The sequence below is a fragment of the Danio rerio genome, chromosome 21, assembly GCF_052040795.2.
Source record: "Danio rerio strain M-AB ecotype USA chromosome 21, GRCz13ab, whole genome shotgun sequence".
Classification (NCBI taxonomy): Eukaryota; Metazoa; Chordata; class Actinopteri; order Cypriniformes; family Danionidae; genus Danio; species Danio rerio.
The window spans coordinates 11,437,304-11,455,716 of NC_141041.1; the positions used below are offsets into that span (position 1 = coordinate 11,437,304).

The following is an 18,413-nucleotide window of genomic DNA, read 5'->3' on the forward strand; positions in this document are numbered from 1 at the left end:
AGAAGCCGATGTGTACATTTTTAATAAACTCAAACACATTACTATACGTTACTCAAATACGTTATCTCAAATGTGCCATATTTCACAAATCCACTAGAGGCCGTCGTCTATACTTTTGACGTTCTCAAATACATTACTATACGTTATTCAAAAACATTTTCTCAAATGTGAGACCAGAGGCCGCTGTTTACATTACATCTATCCGTCTCAATGTCCTACTTGCACGTCTATGAGAAAAGTCATTTGCCTGATCTTCATGCCATATATATTAGCTTGATATATTCCCCTAAATCCAACTGAAAGTGTTTCAAAGGCAATCTAGAAGAGAAAAACCACCAAGGACACATCCATCTACCATGACCACCTCCCACATTTTTTGTTTTTAGGTTTCATTTTACCTGGTTTTTGGAACCGTCTTGTGCTAAACACGAACCTCGGTCTCACTTCACTCTGCTCTCCAAGTCTGATGCTGTTTGCCGTAGTGTTTGTTTTACACACAAAATGCACCCTTATGAACCCATGTGCACACATTTCTCGGTTCTCAAAATTGTAGCCTGGGCACATTTTCCCAATGATTTCCCAATGCATGTTTTTCTTTCATTCAAAAACGAACAAGCAAAAAAAAAAAAATAATTGTGCATCCCTAAAATTAATCTAGAGTCTAAAAAAATTAGGATTGAAATAAAGAAATGCCAAATTTATTCATAGGGCCCTACTGTGTCTAAAATTACTTTAAAAAAAAAGTATAGGTCTGGATGCAGGCAAGCTGGTACTAAATTTAATTCTCAATGATGGTGTAATGGAATTTAAAAAGGGATCTGTTTTATATTTCTTGCATTGTGCATGCACTCAGGTTGTGGAAGTGTGCAGGGCTTCATGCTATATTTGACATCATAACATTTGCTTAAAAGATCAATTATTTAAATAATTTAAATACAATTACTTTAACACTTTAAAATAAAGACAATTTAAAACAAACAAAAAATTAAAACAAAATTCTGAAAAAATTAAATGGACGTAAACAAATTTGGAAAATAATGAAACTGATTCATAGGGCCCTAATATGTCTGAATATAAAACGTTTTATTATTATTACTCAAATATACTGTAGGTCTTGATGCAGGCAAGCAGGTACTAAATTGTATCGATCCCAATGAAAGTATAATGGAACATAAAAAGGGATCTGTTTCAAATATGTCTTGCATGGTGTGCATGCACTCAGGTTGTGGAAATATGCAGGGCTTCATGCTATATCAGTGTACATCATAACCATTTCATATGCTTAAAGGAGAAACATTTACTTTGCGTTTTCGGGTCACATCTTAAATTATCTTCCGGTTTTATCTTATGAACTGCAAAAAATCCAAAAGTGCAAAAGAGAAAAAACAAGACAACTTTTATATTGACACCGTAAAAAGCCCCAAAACATAGCAGTTAATTAACAGTTTAACGAATAATGCGATTCACTGATGCTTATTTACGCTTTGGAGTTGCATTATGGGATTTTGATCTCGTTTTTGACGACTTTTAATATTGAAAATTGAACTCTACTACTTTAACTCTCATTTTTAGTAGTGTCAAAACAATGTACATTATAAGAATTGTAATTATGGCAGCTTATTACCGGGTTTTTTTTTTACTATAATTTACTTTATAATTAAACATACATATATCTATATTATAATTATATATTTTTCAACATCAAAGGTGTTCAGAGGAGAGATCAAAGGTCCCAAAATGCAACTTATGTATCACAAAATTAAGGAAACTGTTAATTAACACATGGATGAACTGTATAATTCATATAAACCCCTATTAAAATACTGTATGTATTTTATTTAGAGCAGTGCTTTGATGTGACCACTGAATTTAAGATGCACTTGTGCTTCACTTCAAAATCCTGTCTGTCTCGAACTAACCAGTGTTCCTGAACTAAAGATTCATGGAAATGTCATGTGAAAAGTAACAAGGCTCATGCTTTATACCAATATTTCAACCAGAGAGTAGTTCAAAAAAAGTGGCAACAAACCCACTGAATGTTGCGGAACATCTGACCGATGCTCCACGAATGTTCAGAATGCATTACAGCTCACATTTGAATTACACACAATTCAAATTGAAGATGATGGTGGCCTGTGTTTCAGCTACAGTATATCACAGAACCTGATGGGGCTTAAGACAGCTGGAATAAAATCCCTTTTTTATTTTCCATTGTTTATTTGAAACAGCTTGAAAGAGAAATCCTTCTTTTCAGCATTTCTCTGACGAAACTGGGAGTGATGATGGATTGAGTTTAGAGTGGGAATGATAAAGAAGTAGCCTACTGGTTTAAATAAAAAAGGATACACTGAGACTAGTCTCGAGGTTAATAATGCCTATATTTAGTCTTACAGTAAATAACGCTAATTTTAGTTTTAGTCTTCAATACAAAAGTATTACAAAACATGAAATGGGTGTTGCTAACATTCTTCAATTTAAATGTTATAATATAATATGTAAAATTTATGAATCCTGATATAATTCATGTAGATTTAGTATAAATTAACTACCAAAAAGAAACAAAAATTGAACAAACACACATTTGTTTGACACGTTTAGTGAAAGGAAGTGTTTAGATACATTTGGTAACACTTTACAATAAGGTGCATTTTTTATATTAGTTTATGCATTGGGTGTCAGGAACAGCTTTTTATTATTCAGCATTAATTATTATTGATTTATTAACATGGTATTGTTCAGATGATGTTGTATACACTACACATTAAATAATATAATATTAAAAAAAACTAAATTGTAATAATTCAATGTAGTATTACATACAGTTGAAAACTGTAAAAAAATCGCTGTTTGCATGGTCGCCTCTTAATAGTCTTAATCATATTAAAATTGGATTATTGGTGTCTATATAAAAGTTTGGGCACCCCTGCTATTAATAAAACCCCACAATGACAAAGTGAAAGACGTTAGTTTGAAATTGTTCTATGAATACTTTCCAAATGTAATAGTATGTACTGTACAAATTAAACATGATTTAACAAATCTTGAATATGTCCTATGTTCATTTTGTTAACAAAAAAGAGAGATTTTTTTAAAAATAATTATATACCGTGGATATATTTTTAAAACACTTTTACAAAAGCAAAGCAGCAAAATTACTAAAACTTTTTCAAATCTAAAATAGAATCTAAAAGTAAAAGACTACAAGAATTACTCTTTAATAATAAAAAAAAATTCATGACACTTAATGCACTAAAAACTAATTAAAAAAAGTGTCCTTATTATAAAGTCAGCCAAAGCATGCTATAAATTAAATCAAAGACTGTTACAATAGTGATTAATTATTATTATGATGATTTCTGTGCTTTGAGGGGAAAAATAAGTAAAGAAACAGAAGCCTTTTGAAATAAGCAGGGGCTCCGCTAACATGTGAAGAACTGCTCCTGACAGCTAATCATTGAAGCCCTTGCCCTTCAGTGCAGCAGTAGGGGTTGCTCTGCTGCTGCCTGGGTCAAGGGACAAGACGGGACGGGGTGCTGCTCATACCCAGGTGTGCGGGTGGGGGAGTGGAGCGGAGGCTCATGCTGGTGAGGGTTTGCCTCCGTCCACCCTCCATGCGTCCGTTTGGGGATGACATTGAACCAAAGCCAGCAGGGCGAGCGGCCCCGGGCACGCACGACTACATGCTTACTGACAGACCACTCACTTCAATTACATTTAGCTGACTTCTCACAGTTTGTCATGGCTTTAATCCATACCAGACGTTTGGAGAAAGAAAGAAAAGAAGAAGAAGAAGAAGAAGAAGAAGAAGAAGAAGAAGAAGAAGAGAAGAAAAAGGTAGCGTATACAGGCATGGTCAAAATTATTGGCACCCTTGGTAAATTTGAGCGCTCTGAAAAATTTATTATTATATTGTTTATTTATTTATTTTTGTTCAAAAAACTATAATGAAAGTTTATTTTTTCTCCAAAATACGTTGACCAAATTTATTGGCACCTTTTTAGTCAATGCTTTTTGCAGCCTTCATTCGCCCAGTAACAGCTAAAATGGTTGATGTGATTGGAGGAAACCAAAAAAAGAGGCGCACACACACTTGGACCACTTGAACACACACAAAATTCATATCTTCAGCTCTACTTTGTGGTAGTTGAGGTGCTATTTAGCGCTGATAAATGATTTTTTTGGCACGTAATCATAGGAGAACCAATTTACTGTAAGTGCTGTATTGGTTCTTTAGTTCTTTAGGGTGATTAAAAATATACAGTAGGTGCTACGTAGCACTTCAAATGGTTGCCCTATGATTATAAGCCAAATAAATGTTTGTAAAGAAAAATAAATTTGGCTCAATTATTTTTTAGAGCAGTGTTTCTCAACCACGTTCCTGGAGGACCATCAGCTCTGCACATTTTCCAAGGCTGTTTCTCAATATTCGTTCTTCAACGTTCTTGCGTACTTGTGTTCTCGTGTAACGTCATCATCAATCGTCAAACTTCAGTTCCAAAACTCAAGAAGACAAGAATGGAAGACGCGTGTAAGTTCCCAGATGGGTTCTTGATATCAAGGATGCATCGATGCACACTTGAGCACAAAACTCACTCGAGAAGTCCCAGAAGTCATTGCTGCTGATTAAAGAAGGTTGGAAGCGCAGTATTTTATATAGATTTGTCAATGAAGTTCAGACTTATAACTTATTTATCCCAGGAGTTTCCTGGAATGAGATAATAAAAGTAAACATTCATTCTTCTGAGGTAACTTGATAAGAATTGTCTCTACAAGAACACTAGTCTGTTCTCTGTGTTCTTGGCATTGAGAAACAGCCCATGTATCCTGGACACCTCATTCAGATCATCAGCTCATTAGCAGAGACTAAAAGATCTGTAATGTATGTGACAGACAAAGAAGACATCCAAAACATGCAGTGTTGGTGGTCCTCCAGGAATGTGGTTGAGAAACACTGTTTTTCAGCATGTAAACAATTTTTTTTACGTTGGTTTCTCCAGATCCTTCAGGTTCTTTGGTCTTCATTGGTGTTCTTTACACTTCGGTTCAGCCATTTTCTATAGAGTTCTTGACCCCAAGAATCTGTCAGTTTCTAAATTCTGATATTCTCCTTTGAAAATGTTTTTTTTTTTACTCAAATTGTCACACTGTTCATCTAGACAATACAAACACACCTCTTTTAGTTAGATTCACAGCATCTTTATTTGATTGGAACTTCTTAATCTTTAATCTTGGAAATGGACATTTTCAAAGCTTTACCTATTTTCTTACAGCCATTTTTAAGCTAAATAATGACTCTTTGCTTTTACTGATTATGGAGATGAAGAATAGCAAAATTTGGTCTTTGAGATTCATATTTATAGTCATTTGAAACATTGCTATGACTAGGCCCACACGAAATCTGTGCGCGCAGATTTCTGCAGATTTTTAGCCCATCATTGATTCTGTTTATTTAGTTGTGTAAAAGTGTATAAATTTAAATTTATTCAGTTTTTAATTTAATTCAGTATTATTATTGACTAATATGAAAAGGTTCATATGAATTATAAACAATTTACAAGTTTGTAAAATAATATTTTCTGTATTTTAGTAGATATAATATTTGAGAGACTTGCTTTGTTTGCAAAATAAAGTGTATGTAATTGGATTTGCATTGTAAACATTACATAAAAGTTATTTTTTATTTCATATATTAAGTTTTTAGTTATGATACTTCCAAAATCATTCCGTATAAATTTACAGATTTTTAACAAAATTCTTTGCAGAAATAGCAAAAAATGTCCAGAAATGTTGCATGGCCTTGAAAGGAATCTTTCTAAAAAAATAAATAAAATAAAAAATAGAAATAAACCTATTTTACTTAAAATAATTTTTTGAGGTGCCAATAATTTTGCCCAATGTGTAATGCAGAAAAAAAACTTACTTTACTTAAAGTTCTGCCTAAAAAGTGACAAAAAGTGAGTAAACCTTCCTTAAAGGTGACAGGTTGACTTAATGTTATAAACCTCTTGTAACTTGGAACTGTTAAGTTGACTGAACTTAATTTTATTAAAGTTTATTTACTTCATAATTTGTTACATTTTTACTCAATTTTTTTAAAGTAAAGTCAACTAATCACTTTGAGAGCAACAGGTTTACTCACTTAGTAAAAGTAGTCAACTAACCGCATTTTACAATGCATCCATCAACTTATGTTTCAGTGATTTTATTTTTTAAATGAAAGATAAAAAGGAAAAACAAAGCAGATTTTTTTTCACAGCAATCTTTGTTTAGATTTACCAAGGGTGCCAATGGTTTTGACCATGACTGTATACACTTCATGCAACACAATGGTAAATGATTGCGGTGCGGTGAAGGAAAGGACAAATATGCAACAAACACACATGAAGTTCAGGCATTAGATTGACATAATAGGCGGGGGACGGGGTTCTGGTCTTACCGATGCGGTCCAAGCGGTCAATAGCCACAGTCTCGAAAGCACGGCGCATCATGGGATACTCCTCCAGGACTTCATTGAAATGGTCAACAGATAGAGAGAAAAGCCGGCAGTAGGTGTCCGCACGGACGCTAGCTGTACGGCGTCCTTTCGTCAGCAGACAGATCTCTGTGAGAAACAGATGAATGAAACGCATATTATTATTATTAATATTTTATACAACATAAATTACTCGCTGGACAACGCAGAAATATAAGCACATTAGCATAACATGAGAATGAGTATACACATGGCGATTTAATATTTGACAGATTTTCATACACATTAGATACTTTGAAAGCCGTACAATGTCCTTTCGTCAGCTGACGGATCTCTGTGAGAAACAGATGAATGAAACCTATATTGTTTTATACAAGGGAGGTCACTCGCTGGACAAGGATAAATTATTAGCACATTAGCATAGCATGAACATTTACATGATGATTTAATTTTCAACAGATACACTTTTCATACACATTAGATACTTTGAGAGCTGTACGAAGTCCTTTCGTCAGTAGACAGATTTCTGTGAGAAACCAATGAATGAAACATTACTATGTTTTATATAAGGGAGGTCAGGCGCTGGACAAAAGATTAGCACATTAGCATAGCATGAGAATGAGAATTCACATGACGATTTAATGTGTGACAGATGCACTTTTTTATACACGTTAGATACTCTGTGAATATAACAATAATAAGAGTACCATTCCTTAATGGTATTGTCAACACTTTTCATGTTTAGGTCATGTGGCTAATGTTTTTAGCATTTAGCTTGTATTGAAGCTCTGATGCTGGTCATATGATAAGGAATGAAGTGAGTGCTAAAAGTACCAAGAAAAATTATAAGTACTACTACTACTAAACTGAAAAAAATTATTCAAATATGAATCCCTGGATTTACTCAATTTCTTTACGTTAAGAGTTTGTAAGCAATTTATTTGGGCTGAATTTAAATAAACATATTAAGTTGAACATTACTAAACTTAATTTGTTTGTTTAAATTCAACACAACCCTGCTGAAAAATCCACCTTAAACCAGCCTAGGCTGGTTGGCTGGTTTTAGCTGGTCGACCAGGCTGGTTTTAGAGGGGTTTTGGCCACTTCCAGGCTGGTTTCCAGTCATTTCCAGCCTGGTTTAAGCTGGACATAGCTGGTTTTGGCTGGGCTCCCAGCCTGCTAGGCTGGTCAAGCTGGTTTTAGCTGGTCATCTCCCAGCCTAACCAGCTAAGACCAGGCTGGAAATAGCTGAAAACCAGCCTGGAAGTGGCCAAAACCCCTCTAAAACCAGCCTGGTCGACCAGCTAAAACCAGCCAACCAGCCTAGGCTGGTTGAAGGTGGATTTTTTTAGCAGGGAAACAAATTGTTTGCAACAGTTCTGCATGCAACACTTTTTTCTGTGTACTACTACAGTTATTATTATTATTATTATTATTATTATTATTATTATTATTATTGTTATTATTATTATTGTTATTGTTATTGTTATTGTTATTATTATGACATATTTTAGATAAGCTTTTTCCAGTTAGTACATTCTAATGCTATTTAGAGCTTTGTATAACAGACCTACATAACTAAACTGCACCTGATCAGTGATTTGGAATTGAACTTTTCTCACTGAATACTCTCAGAGACACCAAGCGATTTATAATGAACCATGCTGTCAATATGGAGTCGTCACTGACAGAGTAATCTTGTTCACAATTTAGCCTAATCTGTCCTGAGGGGGGAAAAATGGCCCTGTCGTTCACCTTCAGAAACTTCTATATGTAATTTCTCCTAGCTAGATCTGGAGTAAATAGCATACGGCTACTGATCGTGGAATACATTTAGTGTAAATGCAGGACTGCTCATTCTGTGCTACGAAAATGACAGATTTTAAGCATTATGCACAGAGTCTACAGATGATACCCTTGACATTTTGTCCTGCTGTGGAAAAAGTGTGTGTAGCCTGCGGGACACGTGAACAACACTCTCCAGCTGGGATTGGGAACAAGGTGTTAGAGGATTTTAATAGGAAAGAGCCGTCACTTTTTGCGTCATGTGGTGCAGTGTAACGGTGAGGATGGCAAAAGTACTTTGCACTTGCCTTTCTGTTTCTAATTGCTTCATTAGCTGTAAATGTCACTGTAATGTTCATTTTCACAGCCCAATAACAGTCAGGAGAGATGGAGAGAATTCGAAAGCAACAAGATGATGTGTCATGAAATTTCAGATTCTGCTCGTAATTGTCATATTATTAATTATGCTCCAATCTTGAAGAAATAACAAAACGGGAGGGTGGCAGGAGATCAGGAGATGGGTCTGAAATACAGGAGACTCACAAGAAAAACAAGTGTTGGCAGGAATGCTTTAGCTGTAGTTATTATAAATCATTTTATCTAGATATTTAAGTGAAGTTTCACAAAATAATTTCGGGAGGAGCATGTGATTTGATTGATCGCGGCTGGTCTCTTATTTGTAATCATTAATAAGCCAATCTGATCATTCCATCTTACTATAAATAGCCCGAATAGCATTACTCCCTCATCTTCATTTTTTGAAGAATCACCCCATCCACCTCATCTCCTCCTTTCCTCCTTTACCAGGGGGAGATCCCGAGAACTTCCTGATCCCATACTCCCTCACATGCTTATTGATCAGGCGGGAGCCCTGGCCTCAATTATCTCCAAGCTCAGACCTCTCTCCCGGGACAGCATGCCATACCTGCTATTGTTATCAAGCAATATCTAAGTGTGATCTCTTAAATTATATCTAGACCATTAATTATAGATCATAAGATCAAAGATCACGAACTTTACAGAATTCAACTTCATGGAAGTATGAAATGAAGGTCAATATTTGGCAAATTTGTAAGTACAGTACATTACTTGGTGCATCTCTTGTCTCTGTTAATGCTCTGTTTGCACCCTTACTACTATAAAATTACTTGCAGTTTGCATGCAAGTTCACAGCAGAGATTAACCGAAATACAACAGAAAAAAAGGATTTTTGGCTGGTCGATCGGTACATCTCATACTATGAATGTTTGTGGCGGACTGCCAACAGTGGACGAGTGCCTGGATGAGTTAGCGGCTAAACTAGCGAATGTGTGAAGGTGTTTCTCTTTCACCCTTGCGAAAGGGTGTCCAATCAGCGCTGAGCTGCTCTCAGCTTCTGCAAATGGACATGACTCTTGACCTCAGAGTCCTGGAAGTCCGTCAATTTGGCTCGAGTCCCAGCTGTGAGCTTACAAACGAGGCTTGCCTGATTTATTGTGATCAAGCGCATCACCCTAACCGACCCTCACCTCACGGCACGCTGCCAGAACTACACTTTTAACTACTTCATGTGTGTTAAAATACAAAAAATAGATTTTTTTAGCTGAAATATATTTGTTGATGATAATAATAATAATAATAATAATAATAATAATAATAATAATAATAATAATATTTATGTATTATAATATTATAAAATATTGTTGGTTTTTGTGTTTGCAGTTTTAATATAACATAAATGCATACCTGCATTTTTATAATCATAGTAAAATATTAGTAACAATATAAAATTGTTTATATTTTTTATTTAATACTAACAGTAAATTATTTGAACATAATCAGAATCATTTTATTTGTAATAATAATAATAATAATAATAATAATAATAATAAAGAATAATAATAATAATAATAATAATATCATTTTAGGTTATAATTATCAGTATTAAAAAAGCTTTGCTAATTGCTAATTTGCTATTCTTCTTGTATTATTATTATTATTATTATTATTATTACTATTATTATTATTATTATTATTATTATTATTATTGTGTATTTTAAAATAATATTATTAATAATAAATACATTCATTTAATTGTATAATGTTTTGTAAATAATACAATTAGTTGTATTTTTATAATCATACTAAAAGTAGTAACAATATTTATATTTTTATTATTTTGGATTTATTCGTTCTATCAGTAAATTATTTGAACATACTCTGAATTGTTATATTCATAATAAATATAATATGTTTGTTTATTATAATTATTATTTTCAGTACTAAAAATGCTTTGCTAATTGTATTTTTTTTTCATATGTATGTATTCTTAATTTTCTTTGTAATATTATTATTTTACTGTATTCTAATTACAATTTTGGGGAATGCAGTAATGTAACAAATTACATTTCAAATTTGTGTAATTTAATTACAGTTACTAAAATCAATGTAATTGCATTACTTTGGTTACAAATATAATTTTTAGAAGAAAAACTTGCTTCTTTTACTTCATGCTTTCTGCTGCAACGTCAGTTAATATGCATGCACTTTTAAATTGCTGGAAAACGTGAGCTGAAATAGTGATAGATGCAGACGAGCATGTTTGCTTTTTCGAGTGGAAATACAGACATCACTTTGATTTCATTGAGCTTAATAACAAAAATATCACTGTGAAATGCAGTCCAGTCTCTAAAGAACTTTCCACTGCTTGACCAGCAACTTGAACAGAAAGCATTCTATGACAATCCTCGGTACCCAAAAAAGTATCAACTCACCCTAAACAGGCTAAATTGGATTATCGTGCAGAATCTGGAGAAAAGGTATCCTCTGAATGTGAAGCGTAGCTGCTGATAGAGCTGTTCATACAGTATATTGCACCTTTTGCAGGTGTAAGTTCATTATTTCCAATGGAGGAGTAAATGATGAGAGAATTTTAAGTTTCTATTTCAACTATCTCTTTAAATTTTAAAGGTCCGTACTGGCCCAATACCACCATAAGTGGTTCCGTTCTCTCATCAGTTGGAATAGAATAACTTTTGCATAGATTGTGATTGAGACATTTTTATTTTTTCCTATGATTACTGATGTGCAGGAACCACAAAAATTAATTACAGCAACCTACAGAACCTATAAGGTACACTTTAAGACTTTAAGAGGTTAAGTCTTTTGAATATGTCTAGCTGCTGTGATCAACCCATAGTAGCGTTCCTCAGTGAATATTAACTTACTGAAAAAGCTGCAGTTTATTTTGTATTTCTTTAGGTTTTATATGTTAAAAAGCAACTTTAATGTAAAGTAATCAGTAATCTGATTACTTTTTACATTAATTAATTTGTATTGTAATTACAATTTTCCAAAAGTAGTCAGTAATTTGTAATCTATTACTTTTTCAAACTAACTTACCCAACACTGGTTATTAAAAATGTTATAGCATTTTTAATACTAATAATAATAGTAATTATTTTTATATATGTATTATTATTATTATTATTATTATTATTATTAGTAAGTGAATATAAGTGAATATTTTTTTAATATAAATTTTATTTACAAATATCAGCGTTATTCAGACACCGGCCTCCCTGTTTTTTTATTAATTATTATTATTTTTATTTCACCATTGGTAGAGGTCAGTGAAAATCCTACTGCATCTACGTTTAAATGCCTATAAATACAAGTGTAAATTAGCTTGTCCTACATTACGTGCTTTTATATGATCTCCATTGAATTTAGGAGCAAGGTCAGTGTGCGTTGAATTCGTATCAGAGCGCAGTGAGGAGGAAGAGATTTTCTGACACTGCCAGCAGCTTCGACACACGTTCGCCCCCGTGTACAAACGCACACACGCCAGCAGCACTTCTGCCACAGGCCAAAATACCACCAGCAGATGGTTTTTCCACTGGAGCAGGTGGCTGGCATCACAGTGTGCCCGTGCTAGAGCAGGCACAACCTTCATGAATCGTGAGGGGGGAAAAAACATTTCAGGTTTTATTCCTACATTTGAACAGCTTAGGTAACATTAGATAACATGTCACCAAGGTCGCAAGTGACATAATCTGTGAATTATAAAACACTGTGTGGCTGTACTCGACTCTGAGTTGGTCTTTTGTGCTTGATTTCCGTACAACATGATGTTCTGTACTTCCAACTGCATTGTTTTGCCTTACAGGGATAATTCACGCAAAAAAATGAAAGTACTCTACATTTACTCAGACTCAGTGGTCCCAAACAGATTTTTTTTTAACACAAAGAACACAAAAGAATTAACAGTCAAAAATATTGTCGTTTGTCAAACTAACCTCCAAAGTAGGATCCGTCAGTGAGTTTGAGCTCTTTGTTGAATTTGGTAATGACACTGGCCACTCCGTGCTGTATGAAGTACATCTTTTTCCCCACGGTTCCCTCACGAATAATGTAATCGTTGGGCTGGAAGACCTCAAACTTCAGTTTGCTCAACATTCCTGTCACAAAGTTTGGGTCCGCGTTCGCAAACAGAGGCATCGTGGCCACCAGCTTACGGCAATTGAAGTTCACAATTTCCTGAGGAAAAATAAACAAACAAGAAACATTAATTTAGTAGTTTTAAAATGCATTCCAGGCCATGTATAGAGAGTGTTGAAGTCAAAATTATTAGCCCTCATGTGCATTTTTTTTCTTTTTCATATATTTTCAAATGATGATTTGGGAAATTTTCACAGTATTTCCTATAATATTTTTTCTTCTGGGGAAAGTCTCACTTATTTTAGTTTGGTTGGAATAACAACAGTTTTTTTTTTAAACAAGTTTAGGGTCAACATTATTAGGCCCCTTAAAATAAAAAAATTAAACGTTTTTATTTATTTATTTTTTTTCACCAAAAACTTTGTTGAAAACATTTTTCTTCAAACAGTACTTGACAAATGTTTTTAAAATATATTTAATTAAAAAGAAAATATTATTTATTAATTATTATTTTTTAAATCTAAAAAAGTTAACACAATTAAAGAACACAATTTACTATTTTTTTATTTTACTTATTTATTTTATTCAATTAGTTACATTTTTTACATTTTATAATTACATTAAAAATAACAATAATAAAATAGAAATAAAATAATTCCATTATATAACATTTGTTTTGATTGTCATCAGTATTCTCTCTGCTGGAGATTACTTCTGAAGTTTTTAATGAACTACAACTCCCAGAACACTTTGCACCCATCAACCCCTGTAACAGCTGACAGTAATCCAGACATTCACACAGAGACACAGCTGTAGCTCATTTTCACTGATTACTTGGCCTATATATATACACCTAACTTTCACATCCACATTGCCGAGTCTTGTTTCTTTAATGAACATTACGAAGCGATTTTCTTTTTAGTTCAGCGTTTTGATTCTTTGCTGACTAGTTTGACCTTTAACCTGCTTTTTTAAACATGTTTATTTAGTGGTGGGCAAAGCAAGGCTTCATAAAACACTGAAACAGTTAAAGCAAATGTGTACAAGCTTCGAGACGTTTCAAAACCTCAATCTATTCCTACCTAGTGGTCATTTTTATTTATTGTTCTGGTACACCTTCAGCAAAGAAACAGTTAACTTGAGGTATTAAACCCCACGTTTTAGAGTTGAAATTTCAAGTGATTTACTGACAGAGTAGTATGTGGGGATAATCGGTTCGAATCCAGGGAGATGCAGATATAGATGGTTGTTTTTAAATGCTCTGTTCTTGAAACATGTTTTGTTTTAACATTGGTCTGACATCCGAATGAACACTTCGGGAATAAATATGTCTTGTTTTGGTCATAAAACAGTGCTATTATTAAAATACATTATCACAATTTTAGAATATTTGACAAGTCATTTGCAGCACAGTAACTTTAAGCACCTCACCAGTGTGTTTCGAAACACCTTAGTCACATGACCTGTGTGTTTCGAAACACCTTTGTCATGTGACCTGAGTGTTTCAAATCATGCTTCGGTGCATTTTGCACTTTGGGATCTCGACACTGTGTCGAAACGTCAGCCATCCCTATGTTTATTGGATTACCTTTATGCTATTGTTTTGCTCCAGTTTTTTTATTTTTAACCTTTGCCTATTCGACCTGTCCTTTAATGGACTGCATTTGGATCCACATGTCTGTTGTCAGCATCCACTTTGTAACAAAAGATGCATGTAATCAGTGAAAATGAGATACAGCTGTGTCTGTGTGTGAATGTCTAAATTATTTTCAGCTGTTGCAGGGGTGGATGGGTGCAAAGAGTTCTGGGAGTTGTAGTTCATTAAAAATACCATATTTTTAGTAAATAATTATCATTAAAATTAATATTATAATTTTAAATATTTAAAAATCCTAATAGCTGTGTTATTACTATTATTATTATTACTATTATTTTTTTATTATTATTTTTATTATTATTATTATTATTATTATTATTATACTTAAAATCTAAATTACTGTTACAACAATATGGATATCAAACCTTGAAAAATGTTTTTTTTTCCAAACTTTTTTCTTCATGCTCCTCTGCGACAATGTAAAGCCTCTCAAGTCTCTCTCCCTCTGCATTGCGGTGATCTTTTTTTTTTTCTAGTTATTTTCCTGTACATTGAGTGTCGATCTCACTTCAGCCATTAACTGAAGGCCTGATGCGCAATATATTCATTGCTGCTTGTCTGAACGCTGTATTTGTTTGCTGTGAAGATCACATTTAAACTGTGTTTTAAATGGGGAAAAAACGCGTCAGGAAGGTTTTGACCGCAATCTCACAGGAGGAATAATGAGTTTGATGGCCACGTCCAACCCTTTACCTCCACCGGGGAGACAAGCTGGAGACTTTATCTATTTAAAGCTGGTTTGTCACAAGGCGGTGCATGTAAAAATAGCAGCTCTGACCAACTGAGGGACACAGAGAGAGAGAGAGAGAGAAAGAGATAAAGGAAGAGGAGAGATAGAGAGAGGTAAAGGTGTTTTGGGGAGGAAGAAAGAAGCAGTGTTGGCTTTCATTTCGCTGTGTCATAAAAAAAGCTGGGTTCCACAAAAAACATTTGTGTTGGGACAACATTAAGAAATTAAGTTATCTTATTAGTTTTTACAAATTTAAGTGGATTGAACATAGAACAATTAAGCTGTCCCAAAAAACCCTCAATAATTGCGTTGTTTCAGCTCATTTTAAATAAGTAGTTTAAATGAAAATTTAATTTTTTTGAGTGTAGAAGCTCATTTTAATTGTGATGACATGGGTGTTTGATTCTGGGCCATTTTGACACATTTCTTATTGTTGATCATACACCAGCTTCTGTATGAAATCTGTATCCTGATAAAAAAAAAAATCAGCATTTTAGACTGATTTCTGAAGGATCATGTCAACAATGATGCTAATAAATTCATCTTTCAATCACAGGAATAAATTCAAGTTGAAAATATGTTGTGATATGAATATAGTTAGTTAAAATTGTAATATTTTTGTTCCACTATATTACTTTATTTTTTGTCAAATAAATTGGCTTAAGTAGCACCGGAGATATTTTCATCTTAAAAAATAAAATAAAAACAAAATTAAAACAATACTGTAAAGCTTGCAAAATCTCAATAACCAAAACTTGTTTGAGGGTGTATTTGATTATTACATTATACCTCTGTCGATTTTTTTTCTCTCAAATAAATATTTTACAAATTACTATTATTATTATTATTATTATTATTAATTATTATTAATTATTATTAATTATTAATTATTAATTATTAATTATTATTATTATTATTATTAGTAGTAGTAGTAGTAGTAGTAGTACATTTCTTTGAAATCCATTTTTGTATGATTTTTTTGGTCTCACCTAAAAACTATTTATTAAGTGGCCTTAATTACTATGTATAGTATGATGATGTATTATATTATAATACCATTTAATTATTACTATTATTATTATTATTATTTACATTTTCATTCTATAACAATACCATTGCTCTTGCTCTATATCGCATGACTTTAATGTAACAAAATTCTGAAAACATCTTAAATCTACATTATGATGTCAAAAATGTCTATTTAAATCAGCAGTGGTTGTTTTAGGGCTGATACCACCTTTTTGTAGGTCAATATAAAATAAACTACCAATAAACTGACACATTACTTATACAGTAACTCTGCCAGAGTTTACTAGGGCTTAAACAACTGTACATGAAAAAACGAGTGCTTATGAAGCTCTACGATAAGATGTTTCCAGTCATATCTAAATGAAAAGGATTATGCATCCAGACAGAGAGATAATCCTGGATCAGCACTTATTTTCTGAGATACTTGCGTTCGGATGCGCCGGTGGTCGTTTCAGCTGAATATATAACAGTCTCACCTCTTTGAGCGGGTCGTTGAGCTCGTTAAGGATGCTGTCTTCATCAAATATCTTCCCCTGGTAACGATGTTCATAATAATCGTGGATTTTCTGACGCATGTCGGCAGGCAGCTTGTGGAAGGACATGTACTGCTCCACTTGCTTGTACTGTGAGAAAGACAGAAAGAAAGAGTTCATGAGAAACCTGGGGATTAGCTACTGTGTTTTTTTATACACTTATGTTTGCGCGAGATGTGTTTTTATGATATTGCATTAAAAAAAAACACTGAATAGAACCAACATGTGCATAAATAAAAAATAAAAAACACAAATGTGCATATTAAAGATATACACTTTATTGCCATATGAGATATGATATATCAATATGATATACATGTATAGGTTATTTTATATTTAAGATATGCTCACAAACGACCATGGAAACAATATGCATTATATTATATTATATTATATTATATTATATTATATTATATTATATTATATTATATTATATTATATTATATTATATTATTTCATACTTATGATGACCAGTGATCGAGCAGCTGCACAGATCACATAAAACTATAAATCCACCATTATATGGACTACAAGCTCCAGTCATGCACCACACACACCAGTTCCTGATCCTGTTTGATTACACTCACACAGCTGAAGCTGCTTAAAGATTTATTAGTTGGACTATTTATACAACACACAGACACACAGACTTGGCTGAGTATTGTTTAGCTGTTGCTGCCTTTACGTAAGCATTTTCCTTGTTTCCTGTTTATTAAGTTTTTGACTTTGGTGCCTGCCCTAAACCTTTCTCCTGATTTTGGAATATACTCTTGGATCATTTACTAGACTGTTTATGCTGGTTTTCGACCCCTGCCTGTCCACTCTTATAATAAAGCTGCAACCGAACTACTCCTGTATGCATCGCATCCATATGCAACAATTTCATTTTATATTATATTATATTATATTATATTATATTATATTATATTATATTATATTATATTATATTATATTATATTATATTATATTATATCATTTTATTATATATTATCATAATATTATATTTCATAAATATAAAATGTCCTTGCTTTGTTAAACATAATTTGGGAAATGTTAAAAAAAGAAAAAGAAATTCAAAGGGGGACTAATAATTCTGACTTTAACTGTATATTATATTACTTTGTAATCTAAATCTAAAGTCAGATAAATTCTATCAATAATGTTTGTGAATATTTGTTTATTTCTAAGATACTGCTATGTAAAAATGAATATACCTGCAAATTTATACCCAATCTCTAAAAAATAATAAGCTCTTTTCTGCAGGCCTTTGATGAAATTATCACTTTAATTCACGCCTGATTTAGCGATGAGCATTTTAGATGAGTCCTCTGTAAACACATGCAGAAATTGTGCTGGGTCACTGGTGGTGGGCAGGTGGCGCATCACTTCCTGTCTGCCAACTCATCTGATGACATCAGAGTAGGACGCTCTAATGCCAACACCTGCTGCCTGTTACCTTCCTCTGGTTACACACTAATCCAATTACAGGTGAATTCTGTACCTACACAGACTGTCCATTTTGTAGCGTCAAAGGAAATTACAGCCTATATCCATCTGAGGACACTCTAGTTTATATTCATCCACTGACATGCATATCTATAGCAGCTCATTTGCTCTTGCAGCTGGATATATGAACTCTGTTCCAATAAGGGCTGTTGTGTCTGTTCTGTCTCATTTTTTTTTTTACCTTGGAATAAGATGAGATGTGTTTTAGAAACGTTTAAAAAAAAAGATTAAATGTATATTTTCTCGTTTATTAAGGTATGATTATATAATCTATGCCTTATA

At 33.1% G+C, this 18,413-nt stretch overlaps 1 protein-coding gene and 1 long non-coding RNA gene across 6 annotated transcripts in view; one reads left to right on the forward strand and one right to left on the reverse strand.

Annotated features, from left to right (window-relative positions):
• LOC141379990 (uncharacterized) overlaps positions 1-18,413 on the forward strand; it is a 225,950-nt gene that overhangs the window by 24,638 nt on the left and 182,899 nt on the right. The window lies entirely within an intron of this gene.
• Positions 1-18,413, reverse strand: part of hcn1 (hyperpolarization activated cyclic nucleotide-gated potassium channel 1) — a 200,515-nt gene that overhangs the window by 18,238 nt on the left and 163,864 nt on the right. For all 3 annotated transcript variants that reach the window (XM_087300883.1, XM_087300881.1, XM_087300882.1), the window contains exons 5-7: positions 16,569-16,715; positions 12,535-12,775; positions 6,437-6,601 (exon numbers count right to left, since the gene is read on the reverse strand). In XM_087300883.1, coding sequence (XP_087157009.1) covers positions 6,437-6,601; positions 12,535-12,775; positions 16,569-16,715 — 553 coding nt within the window. The remainder of the gene's footprint in view (positions 1-6,436; positions 6,602-12,534; positions 12,776-16,568; positions 16,716-18,413) is intronic.